The sequence below is a fragment of the Mastomys coucha genome, unplaced genomic scaffold, assembly GCF_008632895.1.
Source record: "Mastomys coucha isolate ucsf_1 unplaced genomic scaffold, UCSF_Mcou_1 pScaffold21, whole genome shotgun sequence".
Lineage (NCBI taxonomy): Eukaryota > Metazoa > Chordata > Mammalia > Rodentia > Muridae > Mastomys > Mastomys coucha.
Window position 1 is genome coordinate 16,874,049 of NW_022196904.1, and position 20,799 is coordinate 16,894,847.

The 20,799-nt window shown below is 51.1% G+C and overlaps 2 protein-coding genes across 4 annotated transcripts in view; both read right to left on the bottom strand.

Moving 5' to 3' along the window:
• The window catches only part of Bcam (basal cell adhesion molecule (Lutheran blood group)), a 14,129-nt gene extending 6,489 nt beyond the window's left edge, over positions 1-7,640 (bottom strand). Inside the window, exons 1-8 of the mRNA XM_031385597.1 lie at positions 7,505-7,640; positions 5,470-5,591; positions 4,066-4,294; positions 3,919-3,989; positions 2,886-2,982; positions 2,606-2,788; positions 1,692-1,828; positions 797-950 (exon numbers count right to left, since the gene is read on the bottom strand). Of these exons, the coding sequence (XP_031241457.1) occupies positions 797-950; positions 1,692-1,828; positions 2,606-2,788; positions 2,886-2,982; positions 3,919-3,989; positions 4,066-4,294; positions 5,470-5,591; positions 7,505-7,568 (1,057 nt within the window). The 5' untranslated portion in view covers positions 7,569-7,640. The remainder of the gene's footprint in view (positions 1-796; positions 951-1,691; positions 1,829-2,605; positions 2,789-2,885; positions 2,983-3,918; positions 3,990-4,065; positions 4,295-5,469; positions 5,592-7,504) is intronic.
• A 6,205-nt stretch (positions 7,641-13,845) lies between these two features.
• The window catches only part of Cblc (Cbl proto-oncogene C), a 20,552-nt gene continuing 13,598 nt past the window's right edge, over positions 13,846-20,799 (bottom strand). Inside the window, exons 10-12 of one of the 3 annotated variants that reach the window (XM_031385600.1) lie at positions 18,894-19,000; positions 18,708-18,776; positions 13,846-13,948 (exon numbers count right to left, since the gene is read on the bottom strand). In XM_031385600.1, the coding sequence (XP_031241460.1) occupies positions 18,767-18,776; positions 18,894-19,000 (117 nt within the window). In that variant the 3' untranslated portion in view covers positions 13,846-13,948; positions 18,708-18,766. Of the gene's footprint in view, positions 13,949-17,620; positions 17,783-18,703; positions 18,777-18,893; positions 19,001-20,799 lie in introns of those variants that run through there. The other 2 variants (XM_031385599.1, XM_031385598.1) reach the window with 2 other exon arrangements.

Genomic DNA, 20,799 nt, shown 5'->3' on the forward strand with positions numbered 1-20,799 from the left:
GCCTAGAATCCCCCAGTGAGGGGCTGGGGGCGTGGCTCAGTGGTAGAGCCCCTGCCAAGAATCCCCCAATGAGGGATATGGCTTAACAGTCATCCACCTACCTAGAAGCCCTGGATTCTACATAAAAATAGACTAGGTATAGCTGTGCAAAGTTTAATCTTTGTGCTAAGAAGGTAGAGAGGTAAAACGACCTCTGGGACATGTTGGCTGGCCAGTTCGTCTAGGTTAATTAGAGAGCTCCAGGTAAACGAAGAGATCCTTCTCAAAAAACTGTGTCATTCCTGAGGAAAGACAGCTAAGGTTGACCTCTATCCTTGGCACACACATGCACAGGATATGTGCACATGTGTACACACACACACACACACACACACAGAGAGAGAGAGAGAGAGAGAGAGAGAGAGAGAGAACAGAGCTTTCTTCCTAACAAAGTGAACTGCAAAGTCTTTTTTAAAACCCAGGATCTAGTCAGAAATCAATGGACTTAAAATTGAGGAGTTAGCAAGGAAGAGAGCTTGCTGGAGGGAGTTGCAGCCTCAAAGAGGATGGCAGAGTCAGTTGATGGCAAAGCTGCTTGGGTGAATACAGATGGTTCAAGAGGGGCCTGATCTTTGTCTAGAAAACACTGGGAAGCCACCGCATGTTCTAAGCAGGGGAGAAAGTCAAGGGTGTGATCTGGATATGGCACTCTGGAAAATCTGTGAGGCGGTTTGGAGGGGGCAGGGTTGGGACCCAGAGAGAGAGGAGCGGATGAAGCCTGACCCCACCCTATCCTCCCTCCTCCCAAAGCTCTCACAGGCCACGTGCAGCTCTATCTGCTTGACAAGAACTTCTTCCTCAGCGTCGTAATCCTCCACTCTGCAGCCATAGATTCCGCTCTGGCTCCGATGCACCCTCTCCAGGGTCAAGTTTCCCTTGAGGTTGACATCCAGCTGTTCCTCCTGGGTACCCTGAGTGAGAGGATGGGACACCAGATTCAGTAGCTGTTCTTGGGGAATTGGGGGTAGAGTCAAGGGTCACACTTGGTTAGAGTCTGTTCAAGCCAAGGGTCAGAAGGTCACAAAAGATGGGTGTATCCTACAAACCATCTCAAGTCAGGGTCACAAGTCCTTCAGCTCAAAGGTCTTCTCCAAGCCAAACACCCCCTACTCTGTCAAAATTAGCAGCTGGGGATGTGGGCGGGGCTCAGTGGTAGAGCCCCCGCCTAGAATCCCCCAGTGAGGATCTGGGGGCGTGGCTCAGTGGTAGAGCCCCTGTCTAGAGTCCCCCAGTAAGGGGCTGGAGATGTGGCTCAGTGGTAAAACCCCTGCCTAGAGTCCCCCAGTGAGGGGCTGGGGGCGTGGCTCAGTGGTAGAGCCCCTGCCTAGAATCCCCCAGTGAGGGGCTGGGGTGTGGCTCAGTGGTAGAGCCCCTGCCTAGAATCCCCCAGTGAGGGGCTGGGGGCGTGGATCAGTGGTAGAGCCCCTGCCTAGAATCCCCCAGTGAGGGGCTGGGGGCGTGGCTCAGTGGTAGAACCCCTGCCTAGAATCCCCCAGTGAGGGGCTGGGGGCGTGGCTCAGTTGGAGAGCACTTGTGTAGCATGCAACAGGCCCTGGATTCTATCTCCCTCACCACGGAAGATCAACAAGAGGTTGCTAAGGTTAGTATTGACAGGTTTAGGTGGTATCCAAAGGGACCACAGAATGAGTTACCTGCAGGCGGAAAAATGAATACTCAGGACTGGGGCTGCCATCACCCTGGCAGAGCAGCTGGACAGCATCACCCTCACGTACCCAGCCCTCCGTGGTAGACGGGCTCCCCACCCAGAAGTTTACATGTTCCGTGGGATCTGTGGGAGGAAAGGAAGGAAGGTCATGGCATATGTCCAGGCTGGGCTGAGGAGGAGAGATACAGCATCGAAAGCTTACAAGTCTGTTCTCTTTTTAGTTTTCTAAGGTTTATAAGCCGGGCAGGGGTGGCACACACCTTTAATCCCAGCACTCGGGAGGCAGAGGCAGGAAGATCTTGTGAGACTGAGGCCAGCCTGGTCTACAGAGTGGGTTCCAGGACAGCCAGGGCTACACAGAGAAACCCTGTCTTAGGAGAAAAAAAAAAAAGGATGTGTTTTTCTTGTGTGTCATATTTTTTTTTTTTATTTGATTTTGAGATCTGCTCCCTCTCTGAGTCTCACCTAGGTTTTGAACTCTTCATCTTCCTGTCTCTGCCTCCTCCATGCTGAGACAACAGGCATGTGTCATCTCACCTGATAGGTCCAGACTTACTCTCAGAACGCCAAAGGTCAGAGGTTGAGGGAAGTTGACAGAATGGCTCAAAGGTCAGAGGGTCAAGGTACAATTTGAGATTTAAGACCAGATGATATATGGAAACCCAATTCAGTGAGAGAGAGTGGAGCATCTTGTGGGGTACAGGGTCCTATGATGGAGTCAGGGTCACTATGATTGTTTGAGGGTTACTGTTGGAGGTCAAAGGTCAGCCACCTAACCCAGCATCATCTCAGTATGAGGTGAGTAGGCACAGTAAGGACCCCGACTGGAATCGGGGCCAGGGAGTTGGGCCTTCATGGGAGGAGATCTTAGGTTAGGGGCTGAGGGTCATGGAGACTCACAGTGCAAGGTGAGGTGGAAGGTATGGCTGTCCAGGCGGCCATGTTGGCCTGACGGCAAGTCGTAGTGAGCAGCACAGTGGAAGTTGGCATTCCGATCATCCTTGTGCAGCCTCAGGTAGAGGGTGCTGGTCAGGGAATACAGGCCCGAGGCTTCCCGGACAGTACGGATGGTCATGTAGCCCTCTGTAAGGGAGGCATGGAGCAGGCTGAGGTCAGTTAACCCCGCCCCCTAGAAACCCTAACTCCACCCCACCATGGCCCCTGGCTCCCGATGGCTCACGTTGGTTCACCTCCATGGGTACATCCAGACGCTGCCCGTTCCGGTACCATGTGATCCGAGGCACCGGGTTTCCGTTGTTGCTGCTGCAGGTGGCAATCTGGGGAAGGCATGGTCGTGGCCTGGGCTGGGTGCAAGCCTGGTTCCTTTTCCCCCAGATCTGCCTTTTAGATGTCTCCACGGGGCTCTTTCTCCCCAGCAGAGGAAACAGAAGCCCCTGACTCCCATTCTTCCCATTAAAAAGCCCAACGCTCCGGCCAGTATGTATGATTGTAGGGGAGATGGAAGACCTGAGTTAGATCCCAGGAGCCATGTAGAGGAATAGGAAGGGAAATGGCTCTCAGAAGTGGTCCTCTGACTTACACACTCACACTGTGGCATGTGTGCCCCCCACCACACAACTAATTAAAAACCTAGACCAAGCATAGCGGCATCCAACTGTAATTCCAGGTCTCAAGAGGTGGAGAGAGAAACATCAGTTTGATCCTAGCCTGGGCTACATAGTGAGTTCCAGGCTAGCCTGAGCCTCATAAGACCCTATTTCATGCAACCCCAAACCAAAGCGAGCTCCGGCATGTAATCCTAGCACATGAATCAGTTACAGAGGCAGGAGGATCAGGAGTTCAAAGTCATCCTTAGCTACATAGCATGTTTGAGGTCATGCTGAGCTGGCTATGAGACACTGTCGCAAACAAAACCAACCAAGGAGACAGATGGGCAGATGGCACATACCTGGGACCTCAGTACTTGGAGGGTTCCATGGAAAGTTTCAAGATAGCCTGTGCTACATGGGGTCACCCCCCAAAAAATACCAAACCAAACAAAAACAAATAAAAACCCCAACAACGGGGGGTGGGGCGGTGCTGAAGCTTATAGCCCATGGTAGACCACCTGCCTGGCATGCTCAAAGCCTTGGGTTCAATCTCCAGTACCACACACACACACACACACACACACACACACACACACACGCACACACACATAGGCCCTGGTCTTGGATTCTTCACCTACTGATTGCAACTCCAGTCTATATTACCTCCTGGGCAAACTGGTCCATCACAGACAGCGTCCCTTTGTTGGGATACACCTCCGTAGCTTCCGGTGTCGCTGTTGGAAAGATGTTCGCGTCAGGAGCCCCTCCTCTGGTCCCCTGGCTCCTCAGGATGGTTTTGGGGACACTTACCAAACACATGGACACTTGAGGTGGCCTCTGAGGTACCCGCTGCCCCAGCCTTCACTACGCACACGTAGTCCCGTTCATCGCCCACCTGGGCCATTGCTATCACCAGGCGCCCACGGGAATCTACCTCGTATGGGGGTGTGCGGCCCCGAGAGTTGTGGACTGTGCCCAGGAACTCTGAGCCCCGTGGCTCCACAGAAGCCAGACGGTGTCGAGTCCCGGCAGCATCAATCTGTGGGTGTGTACAGGGAATAGTCTTAGCTTGGGCAGTGAGCCCTCCTTTATTTTGTTCTCCAAGATTTTTTCTCTGGGTCTAGGGTAGGAACCCAGTGGCTAGCTAAGTAATCACTCCACCACTGAGCCACGCCCCCAGCCCCTCCCTGGAGGATTTTAGGCAAAGGCTCTACCACTGAGCCACGCCCCCAGTCCCTCAATGGACAGTTCTCCGCCTGCCTCTGCCTCCCACATGCTGGGATTAACGGTGTGAGCCACCACCATCTGGCTTTATTGAACTTTTTTGAGACAGGGTTTCTTTGTGTATCCTTGGGTTTTCTGGAACTTGTAGACTAGGTTTGACTCAAACTCAGAGATATAATTGCCTCTGCTTCCTGAGAGCTGGAATTAAAGGTGCACGACACCATGCATGGTCATTACTCCTTTTTTTTTTTTTTAAAGATTTTTATTTTATGTATATGAGTACACTGTTGCTCTCTTCAGACACACCAGAAGAGGGCACTAGATCTGATTATAGATGTTGTGAGCCACCATGTGGTTGCTGGGAATTGAACTCAGGACCTCTGGAAGAGTAAGTGCTCTTAACCACTGAGCCATCTCTCCAGCCCCTAGTGGTCATCCTTCTTTAAAACTGGTTTTTTTTTTTTTAAATATTGATTTTTGTGATTTTTATATGTATACGTGTGTTTCTGTGCATACATGCACAGATATCTGTGGAGGCTGGAAGAGGGCATCAAATCCCCCAGAACTAGAGTTTCAGGCAACTGTGGGCCTAGGAGTGTTGAGGATTGAGCTCAGGGGATTGAGCTCAGGTCCTCCTCCTGGCTTATTCCTCTATGTCCCTCATCGTCTCCTGTGCCTTCCTCCCCTTGCCCTGTCTCTCATTTCCTCTCCTTCCCTCTTGTCTCTGGCGGCCCTCACTCCAGAGTTATGTTAGGAACGGGAATCGCTTCCTCACGCCCGCCCTGCACAGGCTCCTGGCACCTTACGGAAAGCCAAAGCTTTGGTCTCAACCTCCTCATCTGTGAGATGGAAAGACAGCTTCATGTAAGGTCTTCTGATCAGTGTAGGCAGAGCTAATGACTGCTAAGGTGGCCAGGCTACTGGGTCCTCCTGCCTCTGGGTCCTCCCGCTTCTCCTCCTCATCCCCGGCTCCCAGCGTAGAGCACTCACAAGGAACCATTGCAGCACGTAATGCTCAGGGTGCCCCCGTGGAGTGCAGTCCAGGGCGATTTCCTCTCCTCGCATCACCTCCACCCGTGGGGGTACGGACACGTGCAGCTCAGCCTGAGCACCTGCGGATTGGTGCAGCATCCAATGTCCACCCAATGCCATCCAGGACCCCCCGCCTCCTCCTTCAGATAGGAGTCTAGACTCCAACCTCCTCCCTCGGACGCAGATCCTCTCTCCCTCCTTAGTCTCCTGTGAGCCTGGGTCCTGTCAGCATCTCTCCAACTCTTCTTTTTAGAAATTGGGTCTTTTTAGAAATTGGGTCTTTACCGTGTAGCCTTGGCTGCCTGGAATCCTGCTAGCTATGTGAACCAGGCTGGCCTTGAACTCACAGAGATCTACACCTGCCTCTGCCTCTCTCCTGATAAAAGTCCTGTGCCTCTGGCCCCAGTCTCTCTGACTTGTACGGTTTAAAGTAAAGCCTTTTCCAGCATCCCAAGCTAAAGCCTGGCTTCTTCCACCAGTTATAGCAAATGTTCCCTCAAGGAAGGGCCAGGCCTGGCTTTCCCCTTGGCCTCCAGCACACAGAGCAAGACTTGGCCTTAGGCTAAATAACAGGTCTTTCTCCATCTCAGTCCCATCCTATCTTCTCCAGTAGCTCCCGGAGGCCCTCTGCTCTGCCCTGTGTGTGTGTGTGGGGGGGGTTGGGGTGTGGGCTGCAGCTGGGTCAGAAGCTGGATGGGTGTGTGGGAGTGGCGAGGGGGGGACAGGGCTGGGCAGGTTTCAGGAATGTGGGAGGGCCAGGCTGGCTGAGACCTGCCCGGCTTGGCGCCAGAGCCCCCTACCCGCCCCTTGACAACACCCCCTCTCTTTACTAGAGAAGCTTGAAAAGGGTGAGGTGAGTCACCTGGGCAGAGGGTGAGGCTGGGTCCTGAGGGAGAAAGGGCTGGAAGTTTAGACAACTAGCTGCCTGAGGCATAGCAGGCTGCACGGACCTCTAAGTCCCTAAGGACCTGAGAACATGGGTCTTGGATTCCTCCTGTCAGGGTCTGGAGGGTAGACATGGTTCTTGCTGAGAATCTACCCTCTGGGCTGGCATCATCCCTTTCCCGCCTTGCCTGGCACAGGCTACTCCTGGGTTCCCACTATATACCTACCACATTTGTGCCGGGAGCCTGGGTTTTCAGGCACCCACCTCTGGGCCCAGCCTGTCCCAGGGGAGCTGATGTGGGGCCAAGCTGGTGCCCTGGACTGGATGTGAGCAGCAAGCAGACAGACATATCCTGTCTTCCCTGATCTCTCTTCACCCGTCTCCAGTATCCCCCAGCTCCTGTCTCTCCTCCCTCCCCTTTCACCCCTTCCCCACTGTCCCCCAGCCCCTGTCTCTCCTCCCTCCCCTTTCACCACATGCAGGTGTGTGGATTTACCAGGGGCCTCAGGAAAGGGGCCCTGTCCGTCGGAAACACTGTTCCACGTTCTCTGCCAGGCTCGGTTCTCCCCCGCCCGTTCAGAGGGGGGTGGGTCCTTTAGAGAAAGCCTAAACTCTGAATTTTGGGGAAACCCCAGCATTCTAGAGAGTGCTTTAGCCGCAGGGGTCCCCAGTTTCTCTGAGGAAAGTCTGAGCTTAATCACTTAGAGACCGGCTCTGGGATGCTAACCTTCAGTATCGCAGCAGAACCTACTTTGATTGTGGGGGAGGGGAGGGGCTGGACTCCAGTCTAAGAGACTAGGGGCCACAGATCCCAGATTCCAGGTACCCAAGGTTATTAGGGGTCGCAGGGCTTAGACTCCAGGATTCCCAGAGAGCTGGGGAGGGACTGCTGTCTTAGATGTGTTTGCCCCAGAGCTAGGATATCCTTCGCTCTCAGATCTGGTACACCCCAAGGTCTCCCCGCCTTCCTCCCTACTGGGGAATCCCTAGATTGTGATCCCTGGGGAAATTGGAAGCTTGTTCCCCTTGTCTTCTCGGGGACTCCAGGGGACCTTTCCACAAACCCCAATCTCAAGTTTCAGCTCTGCCCTCAGCCCCAAGTCATACCTGAGTAGCCCGACAGCAGGAGGGTGAGACACAGCAGCCCTGCGCGGGCGTCAGGGGGTTCCATGTTCCCTGCAGTGGCGGCAGTGACTGAGCCCGGGCGAGGCTCTCCGCTGCCCTGAAGCTGGCAGCGGAGGCCAGGCCCCCGACCACGCCCCTGACCACGCCCACCCCATCCGCAAGCTGGGCGCAGGGCCAAGACCTCCCACTGCCTTGAGAGGACCTCCCACCCTCGCGCGGGGGGACCCGCCAGCACTGCCGCGCGCGCGGCTCCATCCTACCCACGCCCGCGGCTGTCCTACGCAGCCATGGGGACCGACCGTCCAGTCTAGTCAGTGTCCGGAGCTGGGATCTAAGGGACACCGCGCAGACCCTTGTTCCTTTTCTTCTTGGCCACCTGCGGGGTCTTGACACGCATGCCCAAGGTGGCATGTGGCCCTCGGCTGCAGGTGGATCTATTTCCTAGTTTATTTTCTTTCTGGAGACGGTGTCACGTTGTAGCTCAGGCTATCCTGGAGCTCATGGCAAGCCTTCTGTCTCAGTTTCCCAAGTACTGGGATTACAAGGGTGAGCTATTGCCCTGATTTGTGAGCTGTCGGCTTTGACCAGCGGTCCCTGATATGATTAGTTGCCTGTGCTGTGCTGTCCTCTCTTTGTAGTCTCTCCTGCATGACCGGCTCTTCCCTGAGTGCCCTAGGATGCCCTCCCCTAGAGCCAGCCACCTTGCTGGGAAGCGCCCCTCCTCTGACTGAGCAGTGGCCTGGAACTGGTCAGGTCAATCTTTTCTCTAATGAGTTTTCAATTCCCAGTCCTGGTCGGCCTCTTTGGTGATGTGGTGGGGATGGGGTGCCCCTCCCTCTGCTCTGCACTCCTTGACTCCCTCACTTCCCCCCATCCCGGGAATCCAAGGAATGTCACCCCCCCTTCCGCCTTCTTTCTCTCCCCGCGCCATTCCTTCCCCACCTTGGGGGGGAGGGGAGGAGAAGTGGGCTGGAGCAGCGGCAGGTGAGTGGTGGAGGGAAAGAGAACAGGCCACTTGGGGCCACTGGATGGAAAAGAGGGTCACAGGTCAAAGTAAGGGGTCACAGATCAGTCTACTCCAGGATCCTCACACGCCAAGGCAGTGTGGAACAAAATCCCAAGAATGCTTGATGGGGGCTGGAGAAGGAGGGTTCTGCCTCTGTTCAGCGGGTAGAAACTAGCCTGGGATACTGGGATGGATGGGGGGTGGTATCATTGTGGGTCATGCTGAGAGAGGGAGGGTCTTCCCCTTCCAGTCTCTGGCCAGTCTGAGGGTGACCAGCGGTGAGCTTCCCTGGGAGCCAAGGTTTTATTTACCCATCAGCTCTAGAGGAAAGGTATTGGCTAGGCTCTCAAAGCTGTTGTAGCATTCCCTGTCACAGGAACGTAATTGTGAAACCAGGAAAAGTGACCTTTGCATGGGGATCCTTCATCCCCTCTTCAGGAAGTCTTTCTTCAACCCTCTCCTGTTACATAGGTCCCTGCAAATCTCTGGGCCCCCGTGTCAGCTCTACACATCCAGGGATACACCTGTCTCTCCTGTGGTGTGACTCCCAGCTGTTGTGAAGTTCAGGGCTGTCTCACATCTCTATCCCACCCCACAGCAGGCAAGAAAGGGTTGCCAGATGTATACTCAGAGACTCACACAAAAATGCCACCCATAGCTACCCGGGTATAATGGTCCACTGCAGAGGCAAATGTATACCCGGGTGCACAAGGCTAACGCAGGGGTCCAGAGATTTGCAGGGAGGTATGCGACAGACAGAGGAGGAGTGAAGGGGGACTTCATGAGGAGGAGATGAAGGAGCACCTGACACTCAGGAGGAGAAGTCCCGGGGATCAGAATCCAGTACCTCACTAAGCAGCCATCACAGCACATACTGGCTATCCCAGCTCTGGTGAGGTGGAGGCAGGACGATCAGAAGTTCAGTCATCTTTGGCTATTGTTGAGTTTTAGGACACTTGGGTGTGGTGGTGGGCTCCTTTAATCCTAGTACTCAGGAGGCAGAGGCAGGTGGATCTCTGTGTTCAAGACCAGATTGGTCTACAAAGCGAGTTCCAGGACAGCCAAGACTACATAGTGAGATACTGTCTCTAAAAAAATCAAAACAAACAAACACAAAACTCAACCAAACAAAAAGTTAGAGAGTAGCCTGTGCTACATGAGGCCCTGTCTCAAAAACAAAGAAAGGACTGGAGAGATGGCTCAGCTGTTCAGAGCACTTGTGGCTCTTGGAGACGACCCAAGTTCAGAGCCCAGTACCCTCCAGTCAGGTGGCTCACAGTGGCCTGTAACTCCATTTCCAGAGGATCTGATGCCTTCGCTAGCGTCTGTGAGCACCAGGCAAACATGTGGTGAATGCACACACACACACACACACACACACACACACACACATATAGGCAAAGACTTGTGCATATAAAATAAATAGACCTTTAAAAATAAGCAAAAGTGAAAGCCCAGGCCAGGGTAACCATCATGGGTGCCATCTACACCCCCAGAGGGCATTCTCACACAGTGCCCAAGTGTTCTCTGGGACTCCCCTGTTCTTCTGTCTCTGGACTGTGCATCTGATTACTGGGTCTGGACACTGGCATCAGCCACTCCCTTTGCACTTTTACGAAGTCAGCAGGTAGCTGGAGTGTAGTGCTGCCTTTAACCCCAGCACTCAGGAGGCAGAGGCAGGCAGAACTCTGAGTTCTAGGTCAGCCTGGTCTACAGGATGAGTTGAAGGACAGCCAGGGCTACACAGAGAAACCCTGTCTTGAAACACACACACACACACCACACACACACAGACACATACCACATACACACACAGATACACACACCACACACACCACACACCACACACATACTCCACACCACCACACACACACACCACACACACAGACACACACATACATCACACACAGATACATACACCATACACACATCACACACCACACACACACACACACACACCACACACACACACACCATACACATACACCACACACACCACACCACACACACTCCACACACACCACACCACCACACACGCACACCACACATATACACATACACTACACCACACACACAAACACCACACCACACACACACAGACACACACACCACACACCACACACATACAGACACATACCACATACACACACAGATATACACACCACACACACCACACACACCACACACTCCACACCACCACACACGCACACCACACACACAGACACACACATACATCACACACAGATACACACACCATACACACAGACACACACACACCACACACACACACACACCATACACATACACCACACACACCACACACACACACTCCACACACACCACACACAGATACACACACCACACACATACATATACACATACACTACACCACACACACAAACACCACACCACACACACACAGACACACACACCACACACACACACAGACACACACACACCACACACACACAGAGAGACACATAGACACACACACCACACACCACACACAAATGAAGAGTCGGCAGGCCATGGTGCTGGAGGACATGACAAGGAGGGCCCCGTGGCAAGTGCACAGACAAAACTCACCATCCCCGGACTTGTAGGAACTAGTATCACAATGTCACCTCCCTGTGTCCCCTACAATTAGGTCCTACAAAACAGCCAGAAGAGTCCTGTACGATGTGAGTCAGTTCAGGCCACTGTTCTGGTCAGAACACGCCCACGGCTCCATCTCCCTGAACGTGAAAGCCAATGTTCTCTCTGTGGTTTGAGAGGCCCTAGATCTAAGCCTTCCCTGACCCCATTTTCCTTCCCATCTCCTTCTCAAGCAACATTTTTATCACCCTGGTCTCTTTGATGACGTGCTATTCCAACCCCAGGACCTTTGTGCTTCCTATCCCCAGGGCCAGGGCATCCTTCCACTGACTGACTTCCTCCTCCTTGCTTCTAATCTCTCCTGAGGCTTGCCTCATTAGAGAACTCCCGTGCCCCACCCCACCCCCAGCTGCCCCCGCATTTTACCACCCTGTCTCCTCTATCATAGGGGATAAATCCTGTTTGCCTTGTATTGTCTGGCACAGAATCTGTACCCCAAGGGGACAGAGACTCCACAAGGATCACACTGGCCCACCAGTGCTAGGACAGTGCCTGACTTGCGAGATAAATAAATATTTATGTACTGAATTAAGTCATATTCTGACTCTGTCCTGTTGTCTCACTTGTATAGATCAGCAGTCACGTGTCACTTAACAATGGACATCCGTTCAGATAAGGGCGTTGCTAGGCAATGTGATCCTCATGAGCATTGTGAAAGTAGATCCACAAGCAGAACCAGCTCAGACGTCATCAGGCCATATGATTTTATGAGCCACTGTCACCTACGGGGTCTGTGACTTAGCTTCTTAGTTAGCTATGTGCATCTCTCCATAGACTTCATAACGATTATTTATTTATGTGTATATGTGCCGTGAGCCCCTCCACGCAGGTGCTGGGAATTGAACTCTGGTCCTCTGGAAGAGCAACGAGTGTCTTAACCGCTGAGCCATGGTCATAGCCACTGTCGTATTGCTGTGAAGTGACACCATGACCAAGGCAAACTTTAAGTGGAAGTTTCTGGATATGTCAGGTGATTCTGACTCACGTGGTGAGGCCACCTCACGTGGTGTTTTCGCTGAGGCAAGACCCGTGGGAGGACACGTGACATTCGGAAAGAGTATAAATAAGACTCTACAGCCATAGATGGCGCACTTGCATAGCTAGCCTTGGAACGTTTTGTTGGTCTCGAGTCTTCCTCTTCGCTGTCTTCACTTCATTGAGGGAGGCACAACAGAGAACTTCTCCTATTGTCCCGAATGGTCCTGGTCGATGTTGCTGACTCGTGCCGATTTGGTGGAGAGGCCTGGCTGTTTCTGGCTGCTGATTCCTGCTGGATCCTGACACTACTCACTTGGACTGCTGGTATCCTGACAACGGAGACTCGAATCACCTGAAAGAACTACTTCTAAACAGGTCCACATCCCCTCGTGGTATTTACTGTCTTTTCTCCCCTACCTTTGGAAGGTAGGCTAGAAGGGGGGTCAAAGTGTTTGAGAACCCTTATTAAAAGTAGGTTTTGTTTTTTTTGTTTGTTTGTTTTTGTTTTGTTTTGTTTTGTTTTTAAATCTAAACCTATACAAACTGTTAAAAGACAAAAGCATTTACTAGGGCGCTTACTTATAGCGAAGAGTTTTAGTCCCTGGCATCATGACAGGGAGCATGGTGGCATGAACATCCTATCCTGATCCTCAGGCAGAGAGAGAAAGAGAGAGAGAGAGAGAGAGAGAGAGAGAGAGAGAGAGAGAGAGAGAGAGAAAGAGAATATAAGCCGTTGACACCTCAAAGTACATGCCCAGTGACACACTTCCTCCAACAAAGCCACACCTCCTAATCCTTCTCAAACAGTTCCACTCCCTGGTGGCTAAGCATTCACGAGCTATGAGCCTATAGGGCCTCTGTCATTCAAACACCCACAGCCATCTCTCCAGCCCCATACTTTGTTCATTTACATCTCCTGAGAGCTGAGTCACAAGTAGGCACAATCACTCCTTACCAGAATGTACTGCTGTTTTAAGGTAGGGTCTTATGTGGACCAGGCTGGCTTAGAACGCTGTGTAGCTGAGGATAACTATAAACTTCTAATTTTCCTTCCATCTTCTCTCAAGTGTTGGGATTACAGATGCATGCCACTGTCTCTGGATCTGTCTGTATTTTAATTAATGTTTTTGGGAGAGGACTGACTTTTGAGACAGGGTTTCTCTGTGTAGCCCACACTGTTGTGGATCCTGTTCTGTAAACCAGGCTGGGTTTTGAACTCAGAGATCCAGCTCTTCTGCCTCCCAAGTGCTGGGATTAAAGGAGTGTGCCACCACTGCCCGACGTAATTCATATCATCATCATCATCATCATCATCATCATCATCATCATCATCATCATCATCATCACCACATCATCATCATCATCATCACATCATCATCATCATCATCATTTTGAGATGGTCTTTCTACTATGTAGCCTTGGCTGGCCAGCAACTCACTCCGTAGACCAGGCTGGGTTCAATTTACAGAGGTCCACCTGCCTCTCTGAATGCTGGGATTAAAGGTGTGGGCCACCACCTGGTTATTATTATTATTACTGTTGTTATTGTTATTATTGTGTGTGTGCATGCATATGCATGCATACTGTGTGCATGGCATCAAGTGTGGTGGTCAGATGGTCTGAGATGAAGACAACCTTGAGTGCTGGTGCTCTCCACCCACCTTGTTTGAGACGTACTTTGTGGCTGAGGTGATGTGTCTGCATGCTTCTGGGAACTCTCCCATCTCCTCTGCCCATCTTGCACTGGGATCACAGGTATGAGCTTCCTGTCGGGCTCTTTGAGGGTCCTGGGGATATGAACTCATGCTTCAGGCTTTCATACCAAGGGTTTTATCAAATCATCCATCTAGCCCCCCCCTTTCCTTTTTTCTTTTGAGGTAGAGTCTTACTCTGTAACCCAGGGTGGCTTTGATCTCTCTCTCTCTGGCTCTTTTTTTTATGTGCACAAGTGTCTGCATGCACACATGTATTTATGTACCATGTGTGTACATGTGTGTGTGCATGTGTGTGTGGAGTATGTGTGTGTGTGTGTAAGAGCACTTTACATGTAGAGGTAGAGACTGGAGAATCACTTAAAGTTCAAAGCTGGCTTTGTCTAATTAGTTCTAGATCAGGAGAGGGGACTATATAACAAGACTGCCTCAGACAATAAGAAATGAAGTCATAAAAACCATAATAAGTCCCAGACCGATCTGAGTTCCAGAGTTAAACATGTTTGACTAAAGGGAGATTGTTCACTCCGTGAAGTTCTTGTTGAACAAGATTAAGGATCTGATTTTGGATCCCCAGTGTGGTCAGGTGCAGTTTGTCAGTCTCAGGGACTTCCTGAGATTTGTGGATTGTGGATTCCTGAGAATTGTGAATTCCTCTAAGATGAAATGCTTTAACTTGAGGGAAAACTGCTACGCAACAGGCAGAGGCAGGAGGATGGCCAGGGTGTGCTGGGCATACTAAGGAAGATACTCAAGCTAAGCTTTTGGCCTCCACATAATGTGTGTATACACACTGCAATACATCACCCCCCAATATATTACACACAGAATACATCACACACCCTAATACATCACACATACAGCAATACATCATATTCAAGTGCCACACAAATACACCAATACAATACACACAAATACACCACACACACACCAATACATCACATATACTAACACACACCAACATACCCAAAATATCACACACCCCAACACATCACACACACAAATACATCACACACATCAACACATCACACACACTAATACATCACACACACATCATACACACAAATACATCACACACAATATATCACACCCCAATATATCACACACACCAATACATTATACACACACACACACACCAAAAGACAAGAGCTGCACATGGTGGCACATAGCTGTAACCTTAGCACTTGGGTGGTGGAGACAGAAGGATCAGGACTCCAGCCACCTTTGGCTACGTGGTAGATTCAATGCCAGGCTGAGCTACACAAGAATTTATTTTTAAAATAAGGTGTTTAAATGGGTAGTCAATAATGCTTTTCTGGCCAGGCAATGGTGGCGCACACCTTTAATCCCAGTACTTGGGAGGCAGAGGCAGGCAGATTTCTGGGTTCAAGGCCAGCCTGGTCTACAGAGTGAGTTCCAGGACAGCCAGGGCTACACAGAGAAACCCTGTCTCGAAAAACCAAAAACCAAAAACCAAAAAAAAAAAAAACCAAAAAAAAAAAAACCCAAAACATTATTGCCATTAATATGGGGGTATCGCGCACTGAGTCAGAGACACCCTCTGGAGTCCATGCTGCCCTCCCCCTGTGTCTTCCAGGGAGCCAATCCAACCGGACAGGCTTGGCGCCAAGTCCTTTTACCGCTTGGTGCCATCTCACCAGCGCTGTGCTGGGCGCTGTGAAGCATTGGATACTCGCCATCTGTCCCGTTCCTGTCTTCAGGCAGTCCCTCACGGCTGGAAACTCCACGCCCTCTATGGAGACGGACAGTGGCAGGTGTTTGTTGTTCTGCCACTGGGAGCCAAGGTGATCTAAGCTGGGAAAGCCATGCCAGACATATGAATTAGGAGTGAGTGCTGCAGAGGAAGCCAGCCTTGGCTAGGCTTTCCACTCATGGCAGAAACAATTTCTCACCCCTACAAGACCGTCTATAATCAGATCTTGACAGTCCCGGCATGAGGAAATGAGTAGTGAAGCCTTGGCTCAGGAGAGCACTTGTTTTGAATCCCCCAGTGAGAGGCTAGGGGTGTGGCTCAGTGGTAGAGCCCCTGCCTAGGATACCTCAGTGAGGGGCTAGGGGTGTGGCTCACTGGTAGAGCCTCGGTAGAGCCCCCCTGCCTAGAATCCCCCAGTGAGGGGCTGATAGACAGGCCAGAAACCCTAGGTTCTATCCTAGCACACAAGAAAACAAGAAAGGAAGAATGGAAAGATGAAAAGTAGGGGTCTTTGTTTCTTCCCCTCGATCTGTGAGATTTGAGGTACATAAGGTACTAGAAGCAGAACCACACAACGCCATGATGGAAAACAGGCCAGGCAACTTCTGCAAAAATCATTGGAGTAGTCATTTTTCCACATCTGAGAACTTGTTTCATTTTTTGTTGTTGTTGATAGTCTTGCTATGTAGCCTAGGCTAGCCTTGAATTTGGTATTGTCCTGTCTGCGATCTCTGAGTGCTGGAATTAGAGTTGTAAACCACCACGTCAGTCTCTTCAGGAGCTTGTTTCTTTGTTTCTTTTGTTTTGGATGGGGCTGGGATAGAGCTTAGGGCCTCCTGCATGCTAAGGGAGTGCCACTGACCCCAGCCCCTCACTGGGGGATTCTAGGCAAGGGCTCTACCACCAAGCCACGCCCCCAGCCCTCCCTGGAGATTCTAGACGGGGTGGTTCTGCTAATATCTCCAGGTCCGGGGACCTTCTGATTGCATCTTCCGATGGAATTCTGAGCCAGAACCATCAAGTGAGACTCTTATCCTCATTTCTCCACCTGCAGCAATCCCAATCAGTTAAATGATCACCACCATCATCCACTACTTTGAGTGACTTTTGATGAGCCAGTAGTGAGCAAAAGGGCAACGACACTCTCTTAGTGATAGTAGGAGCAGCAGGTGACTATAGCATGCTCAGGTCACCGGGGAACCTGTACTGTCCTCATCAAACCGGTTCTGTGGAGCGGTCCGTTGTCGATGACCGTTGCTGGCTAGCTGCCACTCGTCTATCTTCCAAACCCAGCTCTCCAAGCTGCTGCTGGGATTCTGTGACTGACCCAAAAAAAAAATCCTCTCAATAAATTCCCTTGTGTTCCTGAAGTGGTTTTTTGTTACTTGTTATTATTTGTTACTTATCTGTGAGTCAAACTTTCCAGCCCCCTTCCCATGGGACGCAGACTCCTTCCTCATCTCTATAGTCTCAGATGTTCTCTCTTCCTGGAAGCCTCCCCTGATTGCCTGGGTCAGGCTAGGTGCCTCCCTCTGGCTTCCTAAAGGCTCCTGGTGTCCCCTTCTAAACAACTTTGCCCATCTTAGGCTAGCTGAAGCCTGTCTTCTCCATTGGACTATAGGTGCATGGAACAAGTGGCCCGGTGGAGAATGGGTAAGAGAGAGTGTGGAAACCATGGGCTGGTTGAACCTGAAATAAATGGAGCCTGGGTCCCTCCAGAGTCAATGGGAATGCTGGAGAGGAGTCAGCAGCTTGCTTAAAACCAGTGGTTACATTATGTTTTTGAGAAGGGTCGAGAGGAAAGGGCGAGGCAGGCAAGCGAGGTCCCTAACTACTGAAAACAACCCGAAGGATTCTTGGGTTTAGGTATCGGTCTCTAAGAGCTAGTGACCGGATGGTAGGCAGGGCTGGGTGCTTGATTAGCTGAGAACCGTGATGTCGAGCTCCATTTCCGATGGAGGAGGGGCTCCTGGATGGGAATATCTGAGGGTGGAGGGGGCCCAGGTTCCTGAGTTAATCAGGCATGGGCAGGTGTCAGATCTAGAGACCACCCGGGTCCCCAGAACCATGATGCTCCCCGGTGGCATTGTTGGTCTCCCTCACACACCAGAGGATTGAAGGATCAGGATTCAATTTATTTCTGCTTTGTCACCCCCTTCCAGCCCCAAGGCTCCCCTTCCTCCAGTCCAGGTGCCCTGCCATGTGGAAGAAAAGGGTGTTAGAGTTTTTATTCACTCACTCAATCACTTACTCTTTACTTGCTTTTTTGATACAGGATTTCCCTGTGTAGCCCTGGCTATCTTGGAACTCACTCTGTAGAGCATACTGGCCTTGACCTCTGCCTCTGCCTCCTGAGTGCTGGGATTAAGGGAGTGTGCCACCATCACCCTGTTTATTTGTGTTTAATAAAAATAGTTTATTTTTAATTAGTGTGTGTGGGTATGTGCACATGAGTGCAATGCCTGAGGAGGCCAGAAGAGGGCAATGGATTTCCCGGGAGCCGGAGATGCACACGAGTAGGAGCCATCTAACATAGGTGCTAGGAACTGAAACTCGGTCCTGGGCAAGAGCAGGGTCCACTCTTAATTGTTGGATTCTCCCTCTCAAACCTCGTTTGTTGTTGTTTAAAGACAGAAGGTCAACAAGGCAGCTTAGCAGGAAAGGCCTGCAGGCCTGACAACTTGAGGTCCACTCCCATGGTGGAAGGGGAGAATGGACTCCCAGAAGTTGTCCTCTAATCCCCTACATACACTGCGGCATGTGCCATACCCTCACCACAAAGGAAACACATAAATGCAATTGGATTTTTTTTTTTAAAAGGTAAATCTCATGTAGCCCAGGCTGACCTGGAACTCATCATGTAGCAGGGGATGACCCTGATCCTACCTCCATCTCCTGAGTGCTGTGATTACAGACACTTGTCGCCACTCAGTTTACAAAATGCCAAGGACCGAACCCAGGACTTTGAGGCAGACAAACGCTCAGCCAAAAACCACATCACTAGATTCCTCTCCTTCTTTGTTTTCAGACAGGGTCTTGAATGCCCTGATGATAACTGTGTCCAGTCCAGTCACATCGGGGACAGAGAGTAGTCGGGGGAAGCGAGGTAGACTCACCTACCTCTGGGTTTTGGGCACAACTGAGGGTCCTGCAGGGCCGGCAGGAGGGGTGTTTCCCTCTCAGGAGCTTCTGCCACGGAGAGAGTCGCCAGGTGGTGTTGGTTTTCATGGGACTCAGTCTTTCCCTCCTGCCCCTCCCCCCAGAACCCTGAGGTCTCAAAGTGACATGAAGGGCCTCTCTACTTACTCTGTGGCCTCCTCCCTGGCCTGGGGTCTGGAGGTGACTTCCCACCGAACCGAGGCCATTTTGGGGAGAGGAAGTGGAGGTCGGAGTCTGGGCAGGGTGAGTGGTGCCTGAAAAGAAGGAATTAGGGAATGTTTCTTGGGCTATGAGACAGTTCAGTGTACAAAGTTGCGTGTGGCTGAACCTCATGGCCTGAGGTCCATCACCAGGGCCCACGAGGTGGAAGGAGAAAACTTAAGCCTGCAAGTTGTGCTGAGACAGAAGCAAGTGCGAGTGCACACACACACACACACACACACACACACACACACACACGTATGCATAGAGAGAGAGACAATTAAGAATAAAAATAAAATGTAAACAAAAGAAAACAAAACCAAGAGGGGTAGTGGTGACTCACGCCTTTAATCCCAGTCTTCAGGAGGCAGAGGCAGGCGGATTTCTGAGTTTGAGGCCAGCCTGGTCTACAGAGTGAGTTCCAGAACAGCCAAGGCTACACAGAGAAACTCTGTCTCAAAACCAACCAACCAAACCCAAACCCAAACCAATCCATTATAAACAAACAAATCTCACATCCTTCTCCTACACAGAAGAAATGTCTTAGAGTGGGCTGGCAAGACTGCTCAGCAGTAAAACGTGCGTGTCCAGCCTGGTGACCTGGGGTCAGTCCTCAGAACCTGAGGTAGGAAGAGAGAATCGACTCCTGAAAGTTGCCCTCTGGACTCTACTCAGCATGTGAGAGCTGCACACACACATGCCTCAAGCACACACGCAGTAATAGTAAATTTTAAATGAGAACAGATGTCTCCCAGGAGAGCTGCCTGTAGTGGGGTACACTGGAAATCCCTAGAGTAGAGGCAGGTGGGGAAGGAATTCATGGTCAGTCTTGGCTATAAGACTGGATGCAGCCTGGGCTATAAGAGACCCTGTCTCAAAATATGCCCCCCCCCCAAAAAAAACCCAATAAAACAAAAACACCACAACCAATAACAAAAACTCCAGGGCTGTAGAGATGGCTCAGGGGTTAGGAGCAATGGTTGTTTTTCCTGAGGACCTAGGTTTGATTCCTGGCATTCACATAGCAGCTCACAACCATCTGTAACTCCAGTTCCAGAGGTTCTAACGCCCTCTTCTGGCCTTTGTAGGTACTGCACACATGTGGTGTGTGACATCCATGTAAAGAAACATAAAGTTATAAAATGAACAAACATGCTGGGCAGTTGTGGCACACACCTTTAATCCCAGCACTCAGGAGGCAAAGACAGAGGCAGGCAGATCTCTGAGGCTAGCCTGGTCTACAGAGTGAGTTCCAGGACAGTCAGGACTACACAGAGAAGCCATATCTCAAAAACAAAAAACAAAAAACAAAACAAAACAAAGCAAAAAGTTGGGAGGTTATCCTTGGCGACATAGCCAACCTACAATGAGGCCCTGTCTCAAAAATACTTATATACTCACATCACAAACATTTCTGGATCACTCTTCTAGACTTTGAGGACACAGCCATGAATGAGAAAAACATCTTTGCTCTTGCAGAACTGACAAACATGGAGAAGAGAAGAGCTCTCGTGGTGCTTGGGGATGAGGTGAGGGAAATTGGGATTGACCGGCAGCTCTCAAGTAAGGAGGTCCCTTAGGTGTTCCTAAATCCTTTCAAGTAAAGGGGAAGTAGTTGGCCAGAGAGGAGGACAGCTGCAAAGACCTCTGGGTAACAGGAGTGACAGACCAGAAAGGGGGCGGGGCTCCAAGCTAGGAGGGGCGGGGCTTGTTGCCTGTTGGAAGGGCAAGGCTTGGTAGGTAGCCTACTTCCATAAATAAGAAGACCAGGGTCCTGTGGTCGGGGCGCACACCTTTAATCCCAGCACTTGGGAGGCAGAGGCAGGTGGATCTCTGAGTTTGAGGCCAGCCT